General features: G+C 49.4%; 1 protein-coding gene across 1 annotated transcript in view; it reads left to right on the top strand.

Moving 5' to 3' along the window:
• LOC116958690 (mediator of RNA polymerase II transcription subunit 21) overlaps positions 1-18,231 on the top strand; it is a 29,615-nt gene extending 11,384 nt beyond the window's left edge. Inside the window, exons 3-6 of the mRNA XM_032981426.2 lie at positions 4,909-5,009; positions 7,107-7,558; positions 14,945-15,045; positions 18,105-18,231. Of these exons, the coding sequence (XP_032837317.2) occupies positions 4,909-5,009; positions 7,107-7,558; positions 14,945-14,996 (605 nt within the window). The 3' untranslated portion in view covers positions 14,997-15,045; positions 18,105-18,231. The remainder of the gene's footprint in view (positions 1-4,908; positions 5,010-7,106; positions 7,559-14,944; positions 15,046-18,104) is intronic.
• The last annotated feature ends 7,542 nt before the right edge of the window (positions 18,232-25,773 follow it).

Raw genomic sequence — 25,773 nt, 5'->3', positions numbered from 1 at the left:
TGCTACCAGGGCTTGCCCACGTGGCTGGTTTGGGGGGCGAGGTTCTTCACATGCTACCAGGGCTTGCCCACGTGGCTGGTTTGGGGGGCGAGGTTCTTCACATGCTACCAGGGCTTGCCCACGTGGCTGGTTTAGGGGGCGAGGTTCTTCACATGCTACCAGGGCTTGCCCACGTGGCTGGTTTGGGGGGCGAGGTTCTTCACATGCTACCAGGGCTTGCCCACGTGGCTGGTGGTGGGCGAGGTTCTTCACATGCTACCAGGGCTTGCCCACGCTGCGCTTTGCTCGGTTCGACGCCGTAGCCGGGGGAGGCTTCGCGCCTGCCAGCAGCGCACCGTGTCCACGGAGCAACGCAGACACTCGCTGGTCACCCCGCGTAGTGTAGAGTATAGTAGTGTAGTGTATAGTGTAGTGTATATTGTTGTGTATAGTAGTGTAGTGTATAGTCGTGTATTGTATAGTGTATAGTAGTGTAGTGTATAGTGTAGAGTATAGTAGTGTAGTGTGTAGTGTGTAGTAGTGTATAGTGTAGTGTAGTGTGTAGTGTAGTGTATAGTGTAGTGTATAGTGTAGTGTATAGTAGTGTATAGTGTAGTGTATAGTAGTGTAGTGTATAGTGTAGTAGTGTATAGTGTGTAGTAGTGTGTAGTGTATAGTCGTGTATAGTGTAGAGTATAGTAGTGTAGTGTATAGTAGTGTAGTGTATAGTGTAGAGTATAGTAGTGTAGTGTGTAGTAGTGTATAGTGTAGTGTATAATAGTGTAGTGTATATTAGGGTGGTGTATAGTGTGTATAGTAGTGTGGTGTATAGTAGGGTGGTGTATAGTAGGGTGGTGTATAGTGTAGTGTATAGTAGTGTAGTGTATAGTAGTGTAGTGTATAGTAGTGGTGTATAGTAGTGTATAGTAGTATATAGTAGTGTAGTGTATAATAGTGTAGTGTATATTAGTGTGGTGTATAGTAGGGTGGTGTATAGTGTAGTGTATAGTAGTGTAGTGTGTAGTAGTGTAGTGTATAGTAGTGTAGTGTATAGTGTAGTGTATAGTAGTGTAGTGTATAGTGGTGTAGTGTATAGTAGTGTAGTGTATAGTAGTGTAGTGTATATTAGTGTGGTGTATAGTAGGGTGGTGTATAGTGTAGTGTATAGTAGTGTAGTGTGTAGTAGTGTAGTGTATAGTAGTGTAGTGTATAGTAGTGTAGTGTATAGTGTAGTGTATAGTAGTGTAGTGTATAGTAGTGTAGTGTATATTAGTGTGGTGTATAGTAGGGTGGTGTATAGTGTAGTGTATAGTAGTGTAGTGTATAGTAGTGTAGTGTGTAGTAGTGTAGTGTGTAGTAGTGTAGTGTATAGTAGTGTAGTGTAAACCCCTTGTCAGTGCCCTACCTTATTACAGACCAATTCAGATATGATTGGTAACCCTGTGCCCTTATACATCTCTCTGTGTGTGTCTCTGTGTGTGTGTCTGTGTGTGTGTCTCTGTGTGTGTATCTGTGTGTCGTGGGTGGCGGTAGTGTAGCGGTTAGCGCGCTGCGCTATGAACCTGTTGACCCGGGTTCGATTCCCGCTCACGGCCAACACCAGTGACGATTATCTGAACCGGTCCTGGGCCTCCCCTAGCTCGACTCAGCCTCAAATGAGTACCTGGTGCAGTGGATAAAAACATTGCCACTAGGGAGACAAAGGCGGTCGGGCGTGGTGCTGGCCACCCACCCCCTTGTGTACCGTTCCGGCCTTCATAGGTGCTCGCTAACAGCACTTGCCCCTACAGTCTGTTAAGGCTATATGGGGGGTCTTTATCTTTGTCTGTGTGTGTGTGTCTCTGTGTGTGTATCTCTGTTTGTCTCTGTGTGTCTCTGTGTGTCTTTGTGTGTGTGTCTCTGTGTGTGTGTCTCATTGTGTGTATCTCTGTGTGTCTCTCTGTGTGTCTCTCTGTGTGTCTCTGTGTGTGTCTCTGTGTGTGTCTCTGTGTGTGTGTCTGTGTGTGTCTCTGTGTGTGTCTCTGTGTATCTCTGTGTGTATCTCTGTGTGTGTATCTCTGCGTGTGTATCTCTGCGTGTGTATCTCTTTATGTATCTCTGTGTGTATCTCTGTGTGTGTGTATCTGTGTGTGTGTATCTGTGTATCTGCGTGTGTATCTCTGTGTGTGTGTATCTGTGTGTGTGTATCTGTGTATCTGCGTGTGTATCTCTGTGTGTGTATCTCTGCGTGTGTATCTCTGTCTGTGTATCTCTTTATGTATCTCTGCGTGTGTATCTCTGTGTGTATGTCTATGTATCTCTGTGTGTGTATCTCTGTGTGTGTATCTCTTTATGTATCTCTGTGTGTGTCTCTGTGTGTATCTCTGTGTGTGTATCTCTTTCTGTATCTCTGTGTGTGTGTCTCTGTGTGTGTATCTCTGTGTGTGTATCTGTGTATCTCTGTGTGTATGTCTCTGTGTGTCTCTGTGTATCTCTGTGTATCTGTGTGTGTGTCTGTGTGTTTGTATCTCTGTGTGTATGTCTCTGTGTGTATATCTCTGCGTGTGTATCTTTGTGTGTATCTCTTTATGTATCTCTGTGTGTGTATCTCTGTGTGTATCTCTGCGTGTATCTTTGTGTGTGTATCTCTGCGTGTATCTCTGCGTGTATCTCTGTGTGTATCTCTGTGTGTGTATCTCTTTGTGTCGCTGTGTGTGTATCTGTGTGTGTATCTCTGTGTGTGTGTCTCTATGTGTGTATCTCTGTGTGTGTATCTCTGAGTGTGTATCTCTTTATGTATATCTCTGTGTGTGTATCTGTGTGTGTGTCTCTTTATGTATCTCTGTGTGTGTATCTCTGTGTGTGTATCTCTTTATGTATCTTTTTATGTATCTCTGTGTGTGTATCTGTGTGTCTCTGTGTGTCTGTGTGTGTGTGTCTCTGTGTGTGTGTGTCTCTGTGTGTGTCTCTGTGTGTGTCTCTGTGTGTGTCTCTGTGTGTGTCTCTGTGTGTATCTCTGTGTGTATCTCTGCGTGTGTATCTCTGCGTGTGTATCTTTATGTATCTATGTGTGTGTCTCTGTGTGTGTATCTGTGTGTATCTCTGTGTTTGTTTTTCTGTGTGTGTATCTCTGTGTGTATCTCTGTGTGTGTCTCTGTGTGTATCTCTGTGTGTGTATGTCTATGTATCTGTGTGTGTGTGTATCTGTGTGTATCTCTGTGTGTGTATCTGTGTGTGTATCTCTTTGTGTATCTCTGTGTGTGTATGTCTATGTATCTGTGTGTGTGTGTCTCTGTGTGTGTATCTCTGTGTGTGTATCTCTTTATGTATCTGTGTGTGTGTATCTCTGTGTGTGTATGTCTATGTATCTCTTTATGTATCTCTGTGTGTATCTCTGTGTGTGTATGTCTGTGTATCTGTGTGTATCTCTGTGTTTGTGTTTCTGTGTGTGTATCTCTGTGTGTGTATCTCTGTGTGTATGTCTATGTATCTGTTTGTGCCTGTGTGTCTCTGTGTGTGTATCTCTTTATGTATCTCTGTGTGTGTATGTCTATGTATCTCTGTGTACGTATCTGTGTGTGTATCTCTGTGTGTGTATCTGTGTGTGTGTCTCTGTGTGTATCTCTGTGTGTGTATGTCTATGTATCTGTGTGTGTGTATCTGTGTGTATCTCTGTGTGTGTATCTCTGTGTGTGTATCTCTGTGTGTGTATGTCTATGTATCTGTGTGTGTGTGTCTCTGTGTGTGTATCTCTTTATCTCTGTGTGTGTATCTCTGTGTGTGTATGTCTATGTATCTGTGTGTCTCTGTGTGTGTATCTCTTTATGTATCTCTGTGTGTGTATCTCTGTGTGTGTATGTCTATGTATCTGTGTGTATCTGTGCGTGTGTATCACTGCGTGTATCTCTTTATGTATCTCTGTGTGTGTATGTCTATGTATCTGTGTGTGTGTATCTGTGTGTGTATCTCTGTGTGTGTATCTCTGTGTGTGTATCTCTGTGCGTGTATCTCTATGTATCTGTGTGTATCTCTGTGTGTGTATCTCTGTGTGTGTATGTCTATGTATCTGTGTGTGTGTGTATCTGTGCGTGTGTATCACTGCGTGTATCTCTTTATGTATCTCTGTGTGTGTATGTCTATGTATCTGTGTGTGTGTATCTGTGTGTGTATCTCTGTGTGTGTATCTCTGTGTGTGTATCTCTGTGTGTGTATCTCTGTGTGTGTATGTCTATGTATCTGTGTGTGTGTATCTGCGTGTGTATCTCTGTGTGTGTATCTCTTTATGTATCTCTGTGTGTATGTCTATGTATCTGTGTGTGTGTATCTCTGTGTGTGTGTCTCTGTATCTCTGTGTGTGTATCTCTGTGTGTGTATCTCTGTGTGTGTATGTCTCTGTATCTGTGTGTGTATCTCTTTATGTATCTCTGTGTGTGTATGTCTCTGTATCTGTGTGTGTGTGTATCTGCGTGTGTGTATCTCTGTGTGTATCTCTGTGCGTGTATCTCTATGTATCTGTGTGTATCTCTGTGTGTGTATCTCTGTGTGTGTATGTCTATGTATCTGTGTGTGTGTGTCTCTGTGTGTGTATCTCTTTATGTATCTCTGTGTGTGTATCTCTGTGTGTGTATGTCTATGTATCTCTGTGTGTATATATCTCTGTGTGTATCTCTGTGTGTGTATCTCTTTATCTATCTCTGTGTGTATCTCTGTGTGTGTGTCTATGTATCTCTGTGTGTGTATTTGCGTGTGTATCTCTGTGTCTCTGTGTGTGTATCTGTGTGTGTGTCTCTGTGTATATCTCTGTGTGTGTATCTCTGTGTGTGTATGTCTATGTATCTGTGTGTGTGTATCTGCGTGTGTATCTCTGTGTGTGTATCTCTGTGTGTGTATCTCTGTGTGTGTATGTCTATGTATCTGTGTGTGTATCTGTGTGTGTATCTCTGCGTGTAGAGTACTCCCAGCTGTTTGCGACGCTGATCGCACGCACTGCCAAGGATATTGATGTCCTCATCGACTCCCTGCCGAGCGAGGAGTCGACCGCCGCCCTGCAGGTAGCACCCTGCACCACCTACAAACAACAACAACAACACCACCCTGCACCACCTACTAACAACAACAACAACGCCCTGCACCACCTACTAACAACAACAACAACACCACCCTGCACCACCTACTAACAACAACAACAACGCCCTGCACCACCTACTAACAACAACAACAACACCACCCTGCACCACCTACAAACAACAACAACAACACCACCCTGCACCACCTACTAACAACAACAACAACGCCCTGCACCACCTACTAACAACAACAACAACACCCTGCACCACCTACTAACAACAACAACACCCTGGACCACCTAACAACAACAACAACAACGCCCTGCACCACCTACTAACAACAACAACAACGCCCTGCACCACCTACTAACAACAACAACAACACCCTGCACCACCTACTAACAACAACAACAACAACGCCCTGCACCACCTACAAACAACAACAACAACGCCCTGCACCATCTACTAACAACAACAACAACGCCCTGCACCATCTACCAACAACAACAACAACGGTGGGTGGGTGGTTGGGTGGGTGGGTGGATGGGTGGATGGGTGGATGGGTGGGTGGGTGGTTGGGTGGGTGGGTGGATGGGTGGGTGGATGGTTGGGTGGTTGGGTGGGTGGGTGGATGGGTGGGTGGTTGGTGGGTGGATGGGTGGGTGGATGGGTGGGTGGATGGGTGGGTGGTTGGGTGGGTGGGTGGATGGGTGGGTGGGTGGATGGGTGGGTGGGTGGGTGGGTGGTTGGGTGGGTGGATGGGTGGCCGGGTCGGTGGGCGGGTCTGGTTTGGGATCCCTTCAATATCCCCGCTGTGGTTAGCCACACACACGCTCATTCAGAATCTCCCACACGTGTACACTGACTCATTCACGCTCAGTCACACAACACCACGCTGTTAGCTAGAAGCAGCACCTGTGAAGGCTACCGGCACTGTGGTGCACGAGGGGGGTGGGTGGCCAGCACCACGCCCGGCCGCCTTTGTCTCCCCCCTGTGTTGATGTTCACACCGCTCCACCAGGTACTCATTTGAGGCTGAGTCTACCTAGGGGGGAGGTGAGGCCCAGGACTGGTTCAGAAATTCGTGATTCCACCCGCCCCCCCCACCCCTCTCTCTCTCTCACTCTCTCACTCTCTCTGTCTCTCACTCTCTCACTCTCTCTGTCTCTCACTCTCTCTGTCTCTCTCTGTCTCTCACTCTGTCTCTCTGTCTCTCACTCTCTCTGTCTCTCACTCTGTCTCTCTGTCTCTCACTCTCTCTGTCTCTCTGTCTGTCTCTCACTCTCTCACTCTCTCTCTCACTCTCTCTGTCTCTCGCTCTCTCTGTCTCTCACTCTCTCTGTCTCTCTGTCTCTCTCTCTCTCTCTGTCTCTCACTCTCTCTCTGTCTCTCACTCTCTCTGTCTCTCACTCTCTCTGTCTCTCTCTCTCTCTGTCTCTCTCTGTCTCTCACTCTCTCTGTCTCTCTCACTCTGTCTCTCACTCTCTCTGTCTCTCTGTCTCTCTGTCTGTCTCTCTCTCACTCTCTGTCTCTCAATCTCTCTGTCTCTCTGTCTCTCACTCTGTCACTCTCTGTCTCTCTGTCTCTCACTTTGTCTCTCACTCTCTCACTCTGTCTCTCTCTGTCTCTCTGTCTCCCACTCTCTCTCTGTCTCTCACTCTCTTTGTCTCTCTGTCTCTCACTCTGTCTCTCTCTGTCTCTCTGTCTCTCACTCTCTCTCTCTCACACTCTCTCACTCTGTCTCTCACTCTCTCACACTCTCTGTCTCACACTCTCTCACACACTCTCTCACTCTCTCTGTCTCTCTGTCTCTCTGTCTCTCTGTCTCTCTGTCTCTCACTCTCTCTCACACACTCTCTCACTCTGTCTCTCACTCTCTCACTCTCTCTGTCTCTCACTCTCTCTGTCTCTCACTCTCTCTGTCTCTCACTCTCTCACTCTCTCTGTCTCTCACTCTCTCACACCCTCTCTCACTCTCTCACTCTCTCTGTCTCTCCGTCTCTCTCTCTCCATCTCTCTCTAACTCACTCTCCATCTCCCCTGCCCCCCCTCCCGCCACATCTCCCAATCTCCGCGTGCCAGGCGGCGAGCCTGCGCCGCCTGGAGGAGGAGAACGTGGACGCCGCCGCCCTGCTGGTGGAGGTGGTGGGGCGAGGCGAGGCGCTGCTGACTCGTGTCCAGGCGGCGCTCGCAGACATAGCGGAGTCCCAGCTGCGAACGAGGCACTCCCTCCTCGCCCCCTCCTCCTCCTCCTCCTCGTCCTCCACCACCTCGTCCTCCTCCTCCTCCTCCTCGTCGTCCGCCGGCACCGCTGCTACCGGCACCGGGGCTACGTCGGCGGCGGCGGCGGCGGCGGCGGCACCGGCCGCCGGCGCCGCGCCCGAATCGACGGCGCTACCGCTGCCTCCGCCGCCGCCGCCGCCGGTGCCGGCGAACGCCAACGCTACTCAGCACCAGCAGCAGCAGCAGCAGCAGCACCAGCAGCAGCAGCAGCAGCAGGAGGGAAAGGGGGCATCCGAAGCGCTGCTGGACCGGTAAAAGCGGCAGGCAAGATGGAAGTCCCCGGCCTGATGCCTGCCCGCGACCTCCGGGTTATGAGTGCGGTTTTTTTTGCCTCGCGCGGTTTCGACAGAAGTTCCCCCCGTTGGGGCTGCGTGCACGCGAAAGGAGTTCAGCACGCAGGGACTCCTCCGCTTACCGGGGACTGGGTTGGGCTCCAGAGGGTCCGCGTTTCAAAAGTCGATTTCGTTCGTTGAGTCCCAAACGTCATCGCTGGAGATGGGAGATTCCAAACGGCGTCGTACGGCGTGCACACACTGAGCACGTGGGGAATGGTTTTGAAAGTCGTATCATCTCCTGCAGATGTAGACGCCATTGGGTCTTCACGTTCTGCAGATGCCACTGGTTCTTCATGTTCTGTAGATGTAGATGCCACTTCATGTTCTGTAGATGTAGATGCCACTGGTTCTTCACGTTCTGCAGATGTAGATGCCACTGGTTCTTCACATTCTGTAGATGTAAATGCCACTGGTTCTTAACGTTCTGCAGATGTAGATGTCACTGGTTCTTCACGTTCTGCAGATGTAGATGCCACTGGTTCTTCACGTTCTGTAGATGTAGACGCCACTGGTTCTTCACATTCTGTAGATGTAGATGCCACTGGTTCTTCACATTCTTTAGATGTAGATGCCACTGGTTCTTCACATTCTTTAGATGTAGATGCCACTGGTTCTTCACGTTCTGCACATGAAGATGCCACTGGTTCTTCATGTTCTGTAGATGTAGATGTCACTTCATGTTCTGTAGATGTAGATGCCACTGGTTCTTAACGTTCTGTAGATGTAGATGCCACAGGTTCTTCACGTTCTGCACATGTAGATGTCACTGGTTCTTCATGTTCTGTAGATGTAGATGTCACTTCATGTTCTGTAGATGTAGATGCCACTGGTTCTTAACGTTCTGCAGATGTAGATGCCACTGGTTCTTCACGTTCTGCACATGAAGATGCCACTGGTTCTTCACGTTATGTAGAAGCCACTGGTTCTTCACGTTATGTAGATGTAGATGCCACTGGTTCTTCATGTTCTGCACATGAAGATGCCACTGGTTCTTCACGTTCTGCACATGTAGATGCCACTGGTTCTTCACATTCTGTAAATGTAGATGCCACTGGTTCTTCACGTTCTGTAGATGTAGACGCCACTGGTTCTTAACGTTCTGTAGATGTAGATGCCACTGGTTCTTCACGTTCTGCACATGTAGATGCCACTGGTTCTTCACGTTCTGCAGATGTAGATGCCACTGGTTCTTCACGTTCTGCAGAAGTAGATGCCACTGGTTCTTCACATTCTGTAGATGTAGATGCCACCGGTTCTTCACGTTCTGCAGATGTAGATGCCACTGGTTCTTCACGTTCTGCAGATGTAGACGCCACTGGTTCTTCACGTTCTGCAGGTGTAGATGCCACCACCACCCACCGCTATCTATTCCGCAGCTGCTGAACTTACGACTCTCGGTCCGGGACAGCAACTGGACGTGCGGGACAGGGTTTGTCCCTACCTCTGAGAGTCTGTAAAGTCCCTGTACGTACGTAACACGGGAGGCGTTTGAACGTACGCGTGTACACGCAAGGAGCTAGCGGCTATCGTCACGCAAAGTCCGGCCGTCCTCACGTCGGCAACGGCTTCGGCTTCTGGCTGCCCATCGAACAGGAACGGCGGTCTCACCGCATCGTCACGTCGGCGCTTTCGGATGCGCTTCTGCGGCCGTCTGGAACGCTCTTCCTTCCGATGTCGGGAAGCCGCTTGGAGCGGTGATGCATTTGCTCGCGATCCAGATTGACAAAGTCGTTTGCTCAGAAAGTGATTTCTGTGTGTCCGTTTGTTTTACTTCCGCCACCGCCGCCGCCGGCCGCGTGCCTCCGATTAGCGCGGTTGGCTACGTGGTGTGCGAAAGAAGTTCGGCTTAGAACATAGAGACCCATAGACTCACCACACAGAGACCTATAGATTAATCACAGAGACCCATAGACTCACTAACACAGAGACCCATAGATCAATCACAGAGACCCATAGACTCTTCACACAGAGTCAGAGACCCATAGACTCACCACACAGAGGCCCATAGATTAATCACAGAGACCCATAGACTCTTCACACAGAGTCAGAGACCCATAGACTCACCACACAGAGGCCCATAGATTAATCACAGAGACCCATAGACTCTTCACACAGAGTCAGAGACCCATAGACTCACCACACAGAGACCCATAGATTAATCACAGAGACCCATAGACTCACTAACACAGAGACCTATAGACTCTTCACACAGAGTCAGAGACCCATAGACTCACCACACAGAGACCCATAGATTAATCACAGAGACCCATAGACTCTTCACACAGAGTCAGAGACCCATAGACTCACCACACAGTGACCCATAGATTAATCACAGAGACCCATAGACTCTTCACACAGAGTCAGAGACCCATAGACTCACCACACAGAGACCCATAGATTAATCACAGAGACCCATAGACTCTTCACACAGAGTCAGAGACCCATAGACTCACCACACAGAGACCCATAGATTAATCACAGAGACCCATAGACTCTTCACACAGAGTCAGAGACCCATAGACTCACCACACAGAGACCCATAGACTCACCACACAGAGACCCATAGACTCACCACACAGAGACCCATAGATCAATCACAGAGACCCATAGACTCACTAACACAGAGACCCATAGACTCACCACACAGAGACCCATAGATTAATCACAGAGACCTATAGACTCACCACACAGAGACCCATAGACTCTTCACACAGAGTCAGAGACCCATACACTCACCACACAGAGACCCATAGATTAATCACAGAGACCTATAGACTCACCACACAGAGACCCATAGATTAATCACAGAGACCCATAGACTCACCACACAGAGACCCATATATTAATCACAGAGACCCATAGACTCACTAACACAGAGACCTATAGACTCTTCACACAGAGTCAGAGACCCATAGACTCACCACACAGAGACCCATAGATTAATCACAGAGACCCATAGACTCTTCACACAGAGTCAGAGACCCATAGACTCACCACACAGACCCATAGATTAATCACAGAGACCCATAGACTCTTCACACAGAGTCAGAGACCCATAGACTCACCACACAGAGACCCATAGATTAATCACAGAGACCCATAGACTCTTCACACAGAGTCAGAGACCCATAGACTCACCACACAGAGACCCATAGATTAATCACAGAGACCCATAGACTCTTCACACAGAGACCCATAGACTCTTCACACAGAGTCAGAGACCCATAGACTCACCACACAGAGACCCATAGATTAATCACAGAGACCCATAGACTCTTCACACAGAGTCAGAGACCCATAGACTCACCACACAGAGACCCATAGACTCACCACAGAGACCCATAGATTAATCACAAAGACCCATAGACTCTTCACACAGAGTCAGAGACCCATAGACTCACCACACAGAGACCCATAGATTAATCACAGAGACCCATAGACTCTTCACACAGAGTCAGAGACCCATAGACTCACCACACAGAGACCCATAGATTAATCACAGAGACTCATAGACTCACTAACATAGAGACCTATAGACTCTTCACACAGAGTCAGAGACCCATAGACTCACCACACAGAGACCCATAGATTAATCACAGAGACCCATAGACTCTTCACACAGAGTCAGAGACCCATAGACTCACCACACAGAGACCCATAGATTAATCACAGAGACCCATAGACTCACTAACATAGAGACCTATAGACTCTTCACACAGAGTCAGAGACCCATAGACTCACCACACAGAGACCCATAGATTAATCACAGAGACCCATAGACTCTTCACACAGAGTCAGAGACCCATAGACTCACCACACAGAGACCCATAGATTAATCACAGAGACCCATAAACTCTTCACACAGAGTCAGAGACCCATAGACTCACCACACAGAGACCCATAGATTAATCACAGAGACCCATAGACTCTTCACACAGTCAGAGACCCATAGACTCACCACACAGAGACCCATAGATTAATCACAGAGACCCATAGACTCTTCACACAGAGTCAGAGACCCATAGACTCACCACACAGAGACCCATAGATTAATCACAGAGACCCACAGACTCACCACACATACCCATAGACTCACCACACAGAGACCCATAGACTCACCACACATACCCATAGACTCACCACACAGAGACCCATAGACTCACCACACACAGACCCATAGACTCACCACACACAGACCCATAGACTCGCCACAGACCCATAGACTCGCCACACAGACCCATAGACTCTTCACACAGACCCATAGATTAATCACAGAGACCCATAGACTCTTCACACAGACCCATAGATTAATCACAGAGACCCATAGACTCACCACACAGAGACCCATAGACTCACCACACAGAGACCCACAGACTCACCACGCAGAGACCCATAGACTCACCACGCAGAGACCCACAGACTCACCACGCAGAGACCCACAGACTCACCACGCAGAGACCCATAGACTCACCACGCAGAGACTCACAGACTCACCACACAGAGACCCACAGACTTACCACACAGAGACCCATAGACTCACTACATAGAGACCAATAGACTCTTCACACAGAGACCCATAGACTCTTCACACAGAGACCCATAGACTCACCACACAGACCCACAGACTCACCACACAGACGCACAAACTCACCACAGACTCACCACACAGAAACCCATAGACTCTTCACACAGAGACCCATAGACTCATCACACAGAGACCCATAGACTCGCCACACATACCCATAGACTCACCACACATACCCATAGACTCACCACACATACCCATAGACTCACCACACATACCCATAGACTCACCACACAGAGACCCATAGACTCACCACACAGAGACCCACAGACTCACCACACAGAGACCCACAGACTCACCACACAGAGACCCACAGACTCACCACACAGAGACCCACAGACTCACCACACAGAGACCCATAGACTCACCACACAGAGACCCATAGACTCACCACACAGAGACCCATAGACTCACCACACAGAGACCCATAGACTCGTCACACAGATACCCATAGACTCGTCACACAGACCCATAGACTCCCCACACAGAGACCCATAGGTTAACATACGCGCACACACGTACACGTACACACACGTACACACACATACGTGTACACACATGTACACACACGTGTACACACACATACGTGTACACACATGTACACACACACATACGTGTACACACATGTACACACGTATGTACACCGCGCTTGCCACTCGTGTTGGTCGTGGTGCGGGTGTCGGGAAGCGCGCAGTATGAATGGAGCTGTGTGAATGTGTGCAGTCACCTGATTGGTTGTGTGTGTCTGTAGGTCTGTGTGTGTGTGTCTGTGTGTGTGTCTGTGTGTGTGTGTCTGTAGGTCTGTGTGTGTGTCTGTGTGTGTCTGTAGGTCTGTGTGTGTGTCTGTGTGTGTGTCTGTCTGTGTGTGTCTGTGTGTGTGTCTGTAGGTCTGTGTGTGTGTCTGTGTGTGTGCCTGTGTGTGTCTCTGTGTGTGTCTCTGTGTGTGTGTCTCTGTGTGCGTCTCTGTGTGCGTGTCTCTGTGTGTGTGTCTCTGTGTGTGTCTCTGTGTATCTCTGTTTGTATCTCTGTGTGTGTATCTCTGCGTGTATATCTCTGCGTGTATATCTCTGCGTGTGTATCTCTGCGTGTGTATCTCTGTGTGTATCTCTGTGTGTGTGTCTCTCTTTATGTATCTCTGTGTCTCTGTGTGTGTATCTCTGTGTGTGTCTCTGTGTGTGTCTCTGTGTGTGTTTCTGTGTGTGTGTCTCTGTGTGTGTATCTCTGTGTGTATCTCTGTGTGTATCTCTGTGTGTGTCTCTGTGTGTGTGTCTGTATCTCTGTGTGTATCTCTGTGTGTATATCTCTGCGTGTGTATCTCTGTGTGTGTATCTGTGTGTGTATCTCTTTATGTATCTCTGTGTGTGTATCTCTGTGTGTGTATGTCTATGTATCTGTGTGTGTGTCTCTGTGTGTGTGTCTCTGTGTGTGTGTCTCTGTGTGTGTATCTGTGTGTGTATCTCTGCGTGTGTATCTCTGTGTGTGTATCTCTTTATGTATCTCTGTGTGTATCTCTGCGTGTGTATCTCTGTGTGTATGTCTATGTATCTCTGTGTGTGTATCTCTTTATGTATCTCTGTGTGTGTGTCTCTGTGTGTGTATCTCTGTGTGTGTATCTGTGTATCTCTGTGTGTATGTCTCTGTGTGTCTCTGTGTATCTCTGTGTGTGTGTCTGTGTGTTTGTATCTCTGTGTGTATGTCTCTGTGTGTATATCTCTGCGTGTGTATCTCTGTGTGTATCTCTTTATGTATCTCTGTGTGTATCTCTGCGTGTATCTTTGTGTGTGTATCTCTGTGTGTATCTCTGCGTGTATCTCTGTGTGTATCTCTGTGTATGTATCTCTGTGTGTATCTCTATGTATCTCTGTGTGTGTCTCTGTGTGTGTATCTCTTTATGTATCTCTGTGTGTGTATCTGTGTGTGTGTATCTGTGTGTGTGTCTGTGTGTGTATCTCTGCGTGTGTACCTCTTTATGTATCTCTGTGTGTGTGTATCTGTGTGTGTGTATCTCTATGTATCTCTGTGTGTGTCTGTGTGTGTATCTCCGTGTGTGTATCTGTGTGTGTCTCTTTATGTATCTCTGTGTGTGTATCTCTGTGTGTGTATCTCTATGTATCTCTTTATTTATCTCTGTGTGTGTCTCTGTGTGTGTATCTCTGTGTGTGTATCTCTGTGTGTGTATGTCTATGTTTCTGTGTGTGTGTGTCTCTGTGTGTATCTCTGTGTGTGTATCTCTGTGTGTGTATCTCTATGTATCTCTTTATTTATCTCTGTGTGTGTCTCTGTGTGTGTATCTCTGTGTGTGTATCTCTGTGTGTGTATGTCTATGTATCTGTGTGTGTGTGTCTCTGTGTGTATCTCTGTGTGTGTATCTCTGTGTGTGTATGTCTATGTATCTGTGTGTGTGTGTCTCTGTGTGTGTATCTCTTTATGTATCTCTGTGTGTGTATCTCTGTGTGTGTATGTCTATGTATCTCTGTGTGTGTATCTGTGTGTATCTCTGCGTGTATCTCTTTATCTATCTCTGTGTGTGTATCTCTGCGTGTGTATGTCTATGTATCTCTGCGTGTGTCTCTGCGTGTATCTCTGCGTGTGTCTCTGTGTGTGTGTCTCTGTGTGTGTCTCTCTGTGTCTCTGTGTGTGTGTCTCTGTGTGTATCTCTGTGTATGTGTGTCTATGTATCTGTGTGTGTGTATCTGCGTGTGTATCTCTGCGTGTAGAGTACTCCCAGCTGTTTGCGACGCTGATCGCACGCACTGCCAAGGATATTGATGTCCTCATCGACTCCCTGCCGAGCGAGGAGTCGACCGCCGCCCTACAGGTAGCACCCTGCACCACCTACAAACAACAACAACGCCCTGCACCACCTACTAACAACAACAACGCCCTGCACCACCTACGAACAACAACAACACCCTGCACCACCTACTAACAACGACAACAACACCCTGCACCACCTACAAACAACAACAACGCCCTGCACCACCTACTAACAACAACAACAACACCCTGCACCACCTACTAACATCAACAACAACGCCCTGCACCACCTACAAACAACAACAACAACACCCTGGACAAACAACGCCCTGCACCACCTACTAACAACAACAACAACACCCTGCACCACCTACTTACAACAACAACAACGCCCTGCACCACCTACTAACAACAACAACACCCTGCATCACCTACTTACAACAACAACAACGCCCTGCACCACCTACTAACAACAACAACACCCTGCATCACCTACTAACAACAACAACAACACCCTGCATCACCTACTAACAACGACAACAACACCCTGCACCACCTACAAACAACAACAACAACGCCCTGCACCACCTACTAACAACAACAACAACAACAACGCCCTGCACCACCTACTAACAACAACAACAACAACGCGTTGCACCACCTACAAACAACAACAACGCCCTGCACCACCTACTAACAACAACAACAACGCCCTGCACCACCTACTAACAACAATAACGCCCTGCACCACCTACTAACAACAACAACAACGGTGGGTGGATGGGTGGGTGGGTGGTTGGGTGGATGGTTGGGTGGGTGGTTGGGTGGGTGGTTGGGTGGGTGGGTGGGTGGATGGGTGGGTGGATGGGTGGGTGGGTGGATGGGTGGGTGTGGGATGGGTGGGTGGGTGGGTGGATGGTTGGGTGGATGGTTGGGTGGATGGTTGGGTGGGTGGGTGGTTGGGTGGGTGGGTGGGTGGTTGGGTGGGTGGGTGGGTGGATGGGTGGCCGGGTCGGTGGGCGGGTCTGGTTTGGGATCCCTTCAATATCCCCGCTGTGGTTAGCCACACACACGCTCATTCAGAATCTCCCACACGTGTACACTGACTCATTCATGCTCAATCACACAACACCACGCTGTTAGCTAGAAGCAGCACCTGTGAAGGCTACCGGCACTGTGGTGCACGAGGGGGGTGGGTGGCCAGCACCACGCCCGGCCGCCTTTATCTCCCCCCTGTGTCGATGTTCACACCGCTACACCAGGTACTCATTTGAGGCTGAGTCGACCTAGGGGGGAGGCGAGGCCCAGGACCGGTTCAGAAATTCGTGATTCCACCCCCCCACCCCTCTCTGTCTCTCACTCTCTCTGTCTCTCACTCTCTCTGTCCCTCTCACTCTCTCTGTCTCTCTCTCTGTCTCTCTCACTCTCTGTCTCTCTCTCTCTCTGTCTCTCTGTCTCTCACTCTCTCTGTCTCTCTCTCTCTCTGTCTCTCACTCTCTCTCTCACTCTCTCTGTCTCTCTCTCTCTCTCACTCTCTCTGTCTCTCTGTCTCTCACTCCCTCACACTCTCACTCTCTCTGTCTCTCTGTCTCTCACTCTCTCTCTCTCTCTCTGTCTCTCTCTCTCTGTCTCTCACTCTCTCTCTCACTCTCTCTGTCTCTCACTCTCTCTCTCACTCTCTCTGTCTCTCTCTCTCTCTCTCACTCTCTCTGTCTCTCACTCTCTCTCTCACTCTCTCTGTCTCTCACTCTCTCTCTCACTCTCTCTGTCTCTCTCTCTCTCTCTCACTCTCTCTGTCTCTCTCTCTGTCTCTCTGTCTCTCTCACTCTCTCTGTCTCTCACTCTCTCTGTCCCTCTCACTCTCTCTGTCTCTCTGTCTGTCTCTCTCACTCTCTGTCTCTCTCTCTCTCTGTCTCTCACTCTCTCACTCTCTCTGTCTCTCTGTCTCTCACTCTCTCTGTCTCTCTGTCTCTCACTCTCTCACTCTCTCAGTCTCTCTGTCTCTCACTCTCTCACTCTCTCTGTCTCTCACTCTGTCTCTCTCACTCTCTCTGTCTCTCTGTCTGTCTCTCTCTCACTCTCTCACTCTCTCACTCTCTCACTGTCTCTGTCTCTCTGTCTCTGTCTCTCTGTCTCTCACTCTCTCTGTCTCTCTCTCTCTCTGTCTCTCACTCTCTCTCTCTCACTCTCTCTGTCTCTCTCTCTCTCTCACTCTCTCTGTCTCTCTGTCTCTCACTCCCTCACACTCTCACTCTCTGTCTCTCTGTCTCTCACTCTCTCTCTCTCTGTCTCTCTGTCTCTCACTCTCTCTCTCTCTGTCTCTCTCTCTCTGTCTCTCACTCTCTCTCTCACTCTCTCTGTCTGTCTCTCTCTCTCTCTCTGTCTCTCTGTCTCTCACTCTCTCTCTCTCTGTCTCTCTCTCTCTGTCTCTCACTCTCTCTCTCACTCTCTCTGTCTGTCTCTCTCTCTCACTCTCTCTGTCTCTCTCTCTGTCTCTCTGTCTCTCACACTCTCTCTCTCTGTCTCTCACTCTCTCTGTCTCTCACTCTCTCTGTCTCTCACTCTGTCTCTCACTCTCTCTGTCTCTCACTCTCTCTGTCTCTCACTCTGTCTCTCTCTGTCTCTCACTCTCTCTGTCTCTCTCTGTCTCTGTCTCCTACTCTCTCACTCTCTCTGTCTCTCTCTCTGTCTCTCACCCTCTCTGTTTCTCACTCTCTCACTCTGTCTCTCACGCTCTCACTCTCTCTGTCTCCCTCTCACTCTCTCTGGCTCTCTGTCTCTCACTCTCTCTGTCTCTCACTCTCTCTGTCTCTCACTCTCTCTGTCTCTCTATCTCTCACTCTCTCACTCTGTCTCTCTGTCTCTCACTCTCTCTCTCACACTCTCTCACTCTGTCTCTCACTCTCTCACTCTCTCTGTCTCTCACACCCTCTCACACACTCTCACTCTCTCTGTCTCTCACTCTCTCACTCTGTCTCTCTCTGTCTCACACTCACTCTCACACACTCTCTCACTCTCTCTGTCTCTCCGTCTCTCTCTCTCCATCTCTCTCTAACTCACTCTCCATCTCCCCTGCCCCCCCCCCCCCCCCCGCCACATCTCCCAATCTCCGCGTGCCAGGCGGCGAGCCTGCGCCGCCTGGAGGAGGAGAACGTGGACGCCGCCGCCCTGCTGGTGGAGGTGGTGGGGCGAGGCGAGGCGCTGCTGACTCGTGTCCAGGCGGCGCTCGCAGACATAGCGGAGTCCCAGCTGCGAACGAGGCACTCCCTCCTCGCCCCCTCCTCCTCCTCCTCCTCCTCGTCCTCCACCACCTCGTCCTCCTCCTCCTCCTCCTCCTCGTCGTCGTCCGCCGGCACCGCTGCTACCGGCGCCGGGGCTACGTCGGCGGCGGCGGCGGCACCGGCACCGGCCGCCGGCGCCGCGCCCGAATCGACGGCGCTACCGCTGCCTCCGCCGCCGCCGCCGCCGGTGCCGGCGAACGCCAACGCTACTCAGCACCAGCAGCAGCAGCAGCAGCAGCAGCACCAGCAGCACCAGCAGCAGCAGCAGCAGGAGGGAAAGGGGGCATCCGAAGCGCTGCTGGACCGGTAAAAGCGGCAGGCAAGATGGAAGTCCCCGGCCTGATGCCTGCCCGCGACCTCCGGGTTATGAGTGCGGTTTTTTTTTGCCTCGCGCGGTTTCGACAGAAGTTCCCCCCGTTGGGGCTGCGTGCACGCGAAAGGAGTTCAGCACGCAGGGACTCCTCCGCTTACCGGGGACTGGGTTGGGCTCCAGAGGGTCCGCGTTTCAAAAGTCGATTTCGTTCGTTGAGTCCCAAACGTCATCGCTGGAGATGGGAGATTCCAAACGGCGTCGTACGGCGTGCACACACTGAGCACGTGGGGAATGGTTTTGAAAGTCGTATCATCTCCTGCAGATGTAGACGCCACTGGGTCTTCATGTTGTGCAGATGTAGATGCCACTGGTTCTTCACGTTCTGCAGATGTAGATGCCACAGGTTCTTCACGTTGTGCAGATGCCACTGGTTCTTCATGTTCTGTAGATGTAGATGCCACTTCATGTTCTGTAGATGTAGATGCCACTGGTTCTTAACGTTCTGCAGATGTAGACGCCACTGGTTCTTCACATTCTGTAGATGTAAATGCCACTGGTTCTTAACGTTCTGCAGATGTAGATGTCACTGGTTCTTCACGTTCTGCAGATGTAGATGCCACTGGTTCTTCACGTTCTGTAGATGTAGACGCCACTGGTTCTTCACATTCTGTAGATGTAGATGCCACTGGTTCTTCACATTCTTTAGATGTAGATGCCACTGGTTCTTCACGTTCTGTAGATGTAGATGCCACTGGTTCTTAACGTTCTGCAGATGTAGATGCCACTGGTTCTTCACGTTCTGCACATGAAGATGCCACTGGTTCTTCATGTTCTGTAGATGTAGATGTCACTTCATGTTCTGTAGATGTAGATGCCACTGGTTCTTAACGTTCTGTAGATGTAGATGCCACAGGTTCTTCACGTTCTGCACATGTAGATGTCACTGGTTCTTCATGTTCTGTAGATGTAGATGTCACTTCATGTTCTGTAGATGTAGATGCCACTGGTTCTTAACGTTCTGCAGATGTAGATGCCACTGGTTCTTCACGTTCTGCACATGAAGATGCCACTGGTTCTTCACGTTATGTAGAAGCCACTGGTTCTTCACGTTATGTAGATGTAGATGCCACTGGTTCTTCATGTTCTGCACATGAAGATGCCACTGGTTCTTCACGTTCTGCACATGTAGATGCCACTGGTTCTTCACATTCTGTAAATGTAGATGCCACTGGTTCTTCACATTCTGCAGATGTAGATGCCACTGGTTCTTCACATTCTGTAGATGTAGATGCCACTGGTTCTTCACGTTCTGTAGATGTAGATGCCACTGGTTCTTAACGTTCTGTAGATGTAGATGCCACTGGTTCTTCACGTTCTGCAGATGTAGACGCCACTGGTTCTTCATGTTCTGCAGATGTAGATGCCACCGCTTCTTCACGTTCTGCAGATGTAGATGCCACTGGTTCTTCACATTCTGTAGATGTAGATGCCACTGGTTCTTCACGTTCTGTAGATGTAGATGCCACTGGTTCTTCACGTTCTGTAGATGTAGATGCCACTGGTTCTTCACGTTCTGCAGATGTAGACGCCACTGGTTCTTCACGTTCTGCAGATGTAGATGCCACTGGTTCTTCACATTCTGTAGATGTAGATGCCACTGGTTCTTCACGTTCTGCACATGTAGATGCTACTGGTTCTTTACGTTCTGCAGATGTAGATGCCACTGGTTCTTCACGTTCTGCACATGTAGATGCCACTGGTTCTTAACGTTCTGTAGATGCCACTGGTTCTTAACGTTCTGCAGATGTAGATGCCACTGGTTTTCACGTTCTGTAGCTGTTGATGTCACTGGTTCTTCACGTTATGTAGATGCCACTGGTTCTTCACGTTCTGCAGATGTAGACGCCACTGGTTCTTCACGTTCTGCAGATGTTGATGCCACTGGTTGTTAACGTTCTGTAGATGTAGATGCCACTGGTTCTTCACGTTCTGCAGATGTAGACGCCACTGGTTGTTAACGTTCTGTAGATGTAGATGCCACTGGTTCTTCACATTCTTTAGATGTAGATGCCACTGGTTCTTCACGTTCTGCAGATGTAGATGCTACTGGTTCTTCACGTTCTGTAGATGTAGATGCCACTGGTTCTTCACGTTCTGTAGATGTAGACGCCACTGGTTCTTCACATTCTGTAGATGTAGATGCCACTGGTTCTTCACGTTCTGTAGATGTAGATGCCACTGGTTCTTCACATTCTGTAGATGTAGATGCCACTGGTTCTTTACGTTCTGCAGATGTAGATGCCACTGGTTGTTCACGTTCTGCACATGTAGATGCCACTGGTTCTTCACATTCTGTAGATGTAGATGCCACTGGTTCTTCACGTTCTGTAGATGTAGACGCCACTAGTTCTTAACGTTCTGCAGATGTAGATGCCACTGGTTCTTCACGTTCTGCACATGAAGATGCCACTGGTTCTTCACGTTCTGCAGATGTAGATACCACTGGTTCTTCATGTTCTGCACATGAAGATGCCACTGGTTCTTCACGTTCTGCACATGAAGATGCCACTGGTTCTTCACGTTATGTAGAAGCCACTGGTTCTTCACGTTATGTAGATGTAGATGCCACTGGTTCTTCATGTTCTGCACATGAAGATGCCACTGGTTCTTCACGTTCTGCACATGTAGATGCCACTGGTTCTTCACATTCTGTAAATGTAGATGCCACTGGTTCTTCACATTCTGCAGATGTAGATGCCACTGGTTCTTCACATTCTGTAGATGTAGATGCCACTGGTTCTTCACGTTCTGTAGATGTAGACGCCACTGGTTCTTAACGTTCTGTAGATGTAGATGCCACTGGTTCTTCACGTTCTGCACATGTAGATGCCACTGGTTCTTCACGTTCAACAGATGTAGACGCCACCGGTTCTTCACGTTCTGCAGGTGTAGATGCCACCACCACCCACCTCTATCTATTCCGCAGCTGCTAAACATACGACTCTCGGTCCGGGACAGCAACTGGACGTGCGGGACAGGGTTTGTCCCTACCTCTGAGAGTCTGTAAAGTCCCTGTACGTACGTAACACGGGAGGCGTTTGAACGTACGCGTGTACACGCAAGGTAGCTAGCGGCTATCGTCACGCAAAGTCCGGCCGTCCTCACGTCGGCAACGGCTTCGGCTTCTGGGTGCCCATCGAACAGGAACGGCGGTCTCACCGCATCGTCACGTCGGCGCTTTCGGATGCGCTTCTGCGGCCGTCTGGAACGCTCTTCCTTCCGATGTCGGGAAGCCGCTTGGAGCGGTGATGCATTTGCTCGTGATCCAGATTGACAAAGTCGTTTGCTCAGAAAGTGCTTTCTGTGTGTCCGTTTGTTTTACTTCCGCCGCCGGCCGCGTGCCTCCGATTAGCGCGGCTGGCTACGTGGTGTGCGAAAGAAGTTCGGCTTAGAACATAGAGACCCATAGACTCACCACACAGAGACCCATAGATTAATCACAGAGACCCATAGACTCACTAACACAGAGACCCATAGATCAATCACAGAGACCCATAGACTCTTCACACAGAGTCAGAGACCCATAGACTCACCACACAGAGGCCCATAGATTAATCACAGAGACCCATAGACTCTTCACACAGAGTCAGAGACCCATAGACTCACCACACAGAGACCCATAGATTAATCACAGAGACCCATAGACTCACTAACACAGAGACCTATAGACTCTTCACACAGAGTCAGAGACCCATAGACTCACCACACAGAGACCCATAGATTAATCACAGAGACCCATAGACTCTTCACACAGAGTCAGAGACCCATAGACTCACCACACAGTGACCCATAGATTAATCACAGAGACCCATAGACTCTTCACACAGAGTCAGAGACCCATAGACTCACCACACAGAGACCCATAGATTAATCACAGAGACCCATAGACTCTTCACACAGAGTCAGAGACCCATAGACTCACCACACAGAGACCCATAGATTAATCACAGAGACCCATAGACTCTTCACACAGAGTCAGAGACCCATAGACTCACCACACAGAGACCCATAGATTAATCACAGAGACCCATAGACTCTTCACACAGTCAGAGACCCATAGACTCACCACACAGAGACCCATAGATTAATCACAGAGACCCATAGACTCTTCACACAGAGTCAGAGACCCATAGACTCACCACACAGAGACCCATAGATTAATCACAGAGACCCACAGACTCACCACACATACCCATAGACTCACCACACAGAGACCCATAGACTCACCACACATACCCATAGACTCACCACACAGAGACCCATAGACTCACCACACACAGACCCATAGACTCACCACACACAGACCCATAGACTCGCCACAGACCCATAGACTCGCCACACAGACCCATAGACTCTTCACACAGACCCATAGATTAATCACAGAGACCCATAGACTCTTCACACAGACCCATAGATTAATCACAGAGACCCATAGACTCACCACACAGAGACCCATAGACTCACCACACAGAGACCCACAGACTCACCACACAGAGACCCATAGACTCACCACACAGAGACCCACAGACTCACCACGCAGAGACCCACAGACTCACCACGCAGAGACCCATAGACTCACCACGCAGAGACTCACAGACTCACCACACAGAGACCCACAGACTTACCACACAGAGACCCATAGACTCACTACATAGGAACCAATAGACTCTTCACACAGAGACCCATAGACTCTTCACACAGAGACCCATAGACTCACCACACAGACCCACAGACTCACCACACAGACGCACAAACTCACCACAGACTCACCACACAGAAACCCATAGACTCTTCACACAGAGACCCATAGACTCATCACACAGAGACCCATAGACTCGCCACACATACCCATAGACTCACCACACATACCCATAGACTCACCACACATACCCATAGACTCACCACACATACCCATAGACTCACCACACAGAGACCCATAGACTCACCACACAGAGACCCACAGACTCACCACACAGAGACCCACAGACTCACCACACAGAGACCCACAGACTCACCACACAGAGACCCATAGACTCACCACACAGAGACCCATAGACTCACCACACAGAGACCCATAGACTCACCACACAGAGACCCATAGACTCACCACACAGATACCCATAGACTCGTCACACAGACCCATAGACTCCCCACACAGAGACCCATAGTTTAACATACGCGCACACACGTACACGTACACACACATGTACACACACGTGTACACACACATACGTGTACACACATGTACACACACACATACGTGTACACACATGTACACACGTATGTACACCGCGCTTGCCACTCGTGTTGGTCGTGGTGCGGGTGTCGAGAAGCGCGCAGTATGAATGGAGCTGTGTGAATGTGTGCAGTGACCTGATTGGTTGTGTGTGTCTGTAGGTCTGTGTGTGTGTGTCTGTGTGTGTGTGTCTGTAGGTCTGTGTGTGTGTCTGTGTGTGTCTGTAGGTCTGTGTGTGTGTCTGTGTGTGTGTCTGTCTGTGTGTCTGTAGGTCTGTGTGTGTGTCTGTGTGTGTGTGTGCCTGTGTGTGTGCCTGTAGGTTTGTGTGTGTCTGTGTGTGTGTGTCAGTGTGTGTGTGTCAGTCAGTCGACCCGTGGCACCTGGGTCTGCCCAGTGACCTCCTGCCAGCGGGCGTTCGACACTTCACGTGGCCTCACGGTGCACATAGCCTGGCACAAGCGTCGTGGTGACGTCACCGCCACTTAGTGGCGAATGGCGGTTGTTGTTGTAGGTCTGTGTGTCTGTGTGCCCGTGTGTGTGCCTGTGTGTGTCTGTGTGTGTGTCTGTGTGTGCCTGTGGCGTGTGTGCCTGTGTGTGTGTCTGTGTGTGTGTCTGTAGGTCTGTGTGTGCCTGTGTGTGTCTGCGTGTGTGTCTGCGTGTGTGTGTGTCTCTGTGTGTCTGTGTGTGCCTGTGGCGTGTGTGCCTGTGTGTGTGTCTGTGTGTGTGTGTCTGTAGGTCTGTGTGTCTCTGTGTGCCTGTGTGTGTGTGCCTTGTGTGTGTGTGTGCCTGTGTGTCTGTGTGTGCCTGTGTGTCTCTGTGTGCCTGTGTGTGTGTGCCTGTGTGTCTGTGTGTGCCTGTGTGTCTGTGTGTGTCTGTGTGTGTGTGCCTGTGTGTGTGTGCCTGTGTGTCTGTGTGTGCCTGTGTGTGTGTGCCTGTGTGTCTGTGTGTGCCTGTGTGTGTGTATTTTTCTAACTGTTTTGTTATTGTTTGTCCAACATGCTCCTTCGGTATTTTCATTAAAATGTTTGGCCACCGTTCGCTGTGTGCAGTGTGTACTGTGTGTGCAGTGTGTGTGTGTACTGTGTGTGTGTACTGTGTATGCAGTGTGTGTGTGTGTACTGTGTGTGTAGTGTGTGTACTGTGTGTGTACTGTGTATGCAGTGTGTGTGTGTGCTGTGTGTACTGTGTATGCAGTGTGTGTACTGTGTACTGTGTGTGTGTACTGTGTATGTAGTGTGTGTACTGTGTGTGTGTGTACTGTGTGTGTGTGTACTGTGTGTGTGTGTGTACTGTGTGTGTGCTGTGTGTGTGTGTGTACTGTGTGTGTGTGTACTGTGTATGCAGTGTGTACTGTGTATGCAGTGTGTGTGTACTGTGTGTGTGTGTACTGTGTATGCAGTGTGTGTGTGTGCAGTGTGTGTACTGTGTATGCAGTGTGTGTGTATGCAGTGTGTGTGTGCAGTGTGTGTGTGTACTGTGTATGCAGTGTGTGTGCAGTGTGTGTGTGCAGTGTGTGTGTGCAGTGTGTGTGTGTCACTGTGTGTTTGTGTCACTGTGTGCAGTGTGTGTGTACTGTGTGTGCAGTGTGTGTGTGTACTGTGTGTATGCAGTGTGTGTGTGTACTGTGTGTGCAGTGTGTGTGCAGTGTGTGTGTGCAGTGTGTGTGTACTGTGTATGCAGTGTGTGCGTGCAGTGTGTGTGTACTGTGTGTGTGCAGTGTGTGTGTGTACTGTGTGCGTGCAGTGTGTGTGTGTACTGTGTGTGCAGTGTGTGTGTGTACTGTGTGTATGCAGTGTGTGTGTGTACTGTGTGTGCGTACTGTGTATGTGTACTGTGTGCGTGCAGTGTGTGTGTGTACTGTGTGTATGCAGTGTGTGTGTACTGTGTGTATGCAGTGTG

This window comes from Petromyzon marinus, unplaced genomic scaffold (genome assembly GCF_048934315.1).
Source record: "Petromyzon marinus isolate PM22_M1 ecotype Great Lakes invasive population unplaced genomic scaffold, UKy_Petmar_22M1.pri1.0 PM_Scaffold_234, whole genome shotgun sequence".
NCBI lineage: Eukaryota > Metazoa > Chordata > Hyperoartia > Petromyzontiformes > Petromyzontidae > Petromyzon > Petromyzon marinus.
Note: the sequence above shows the minus strand (reverse complement) of the source record. Positions and strands in the feature narration are given on the sequence as shown.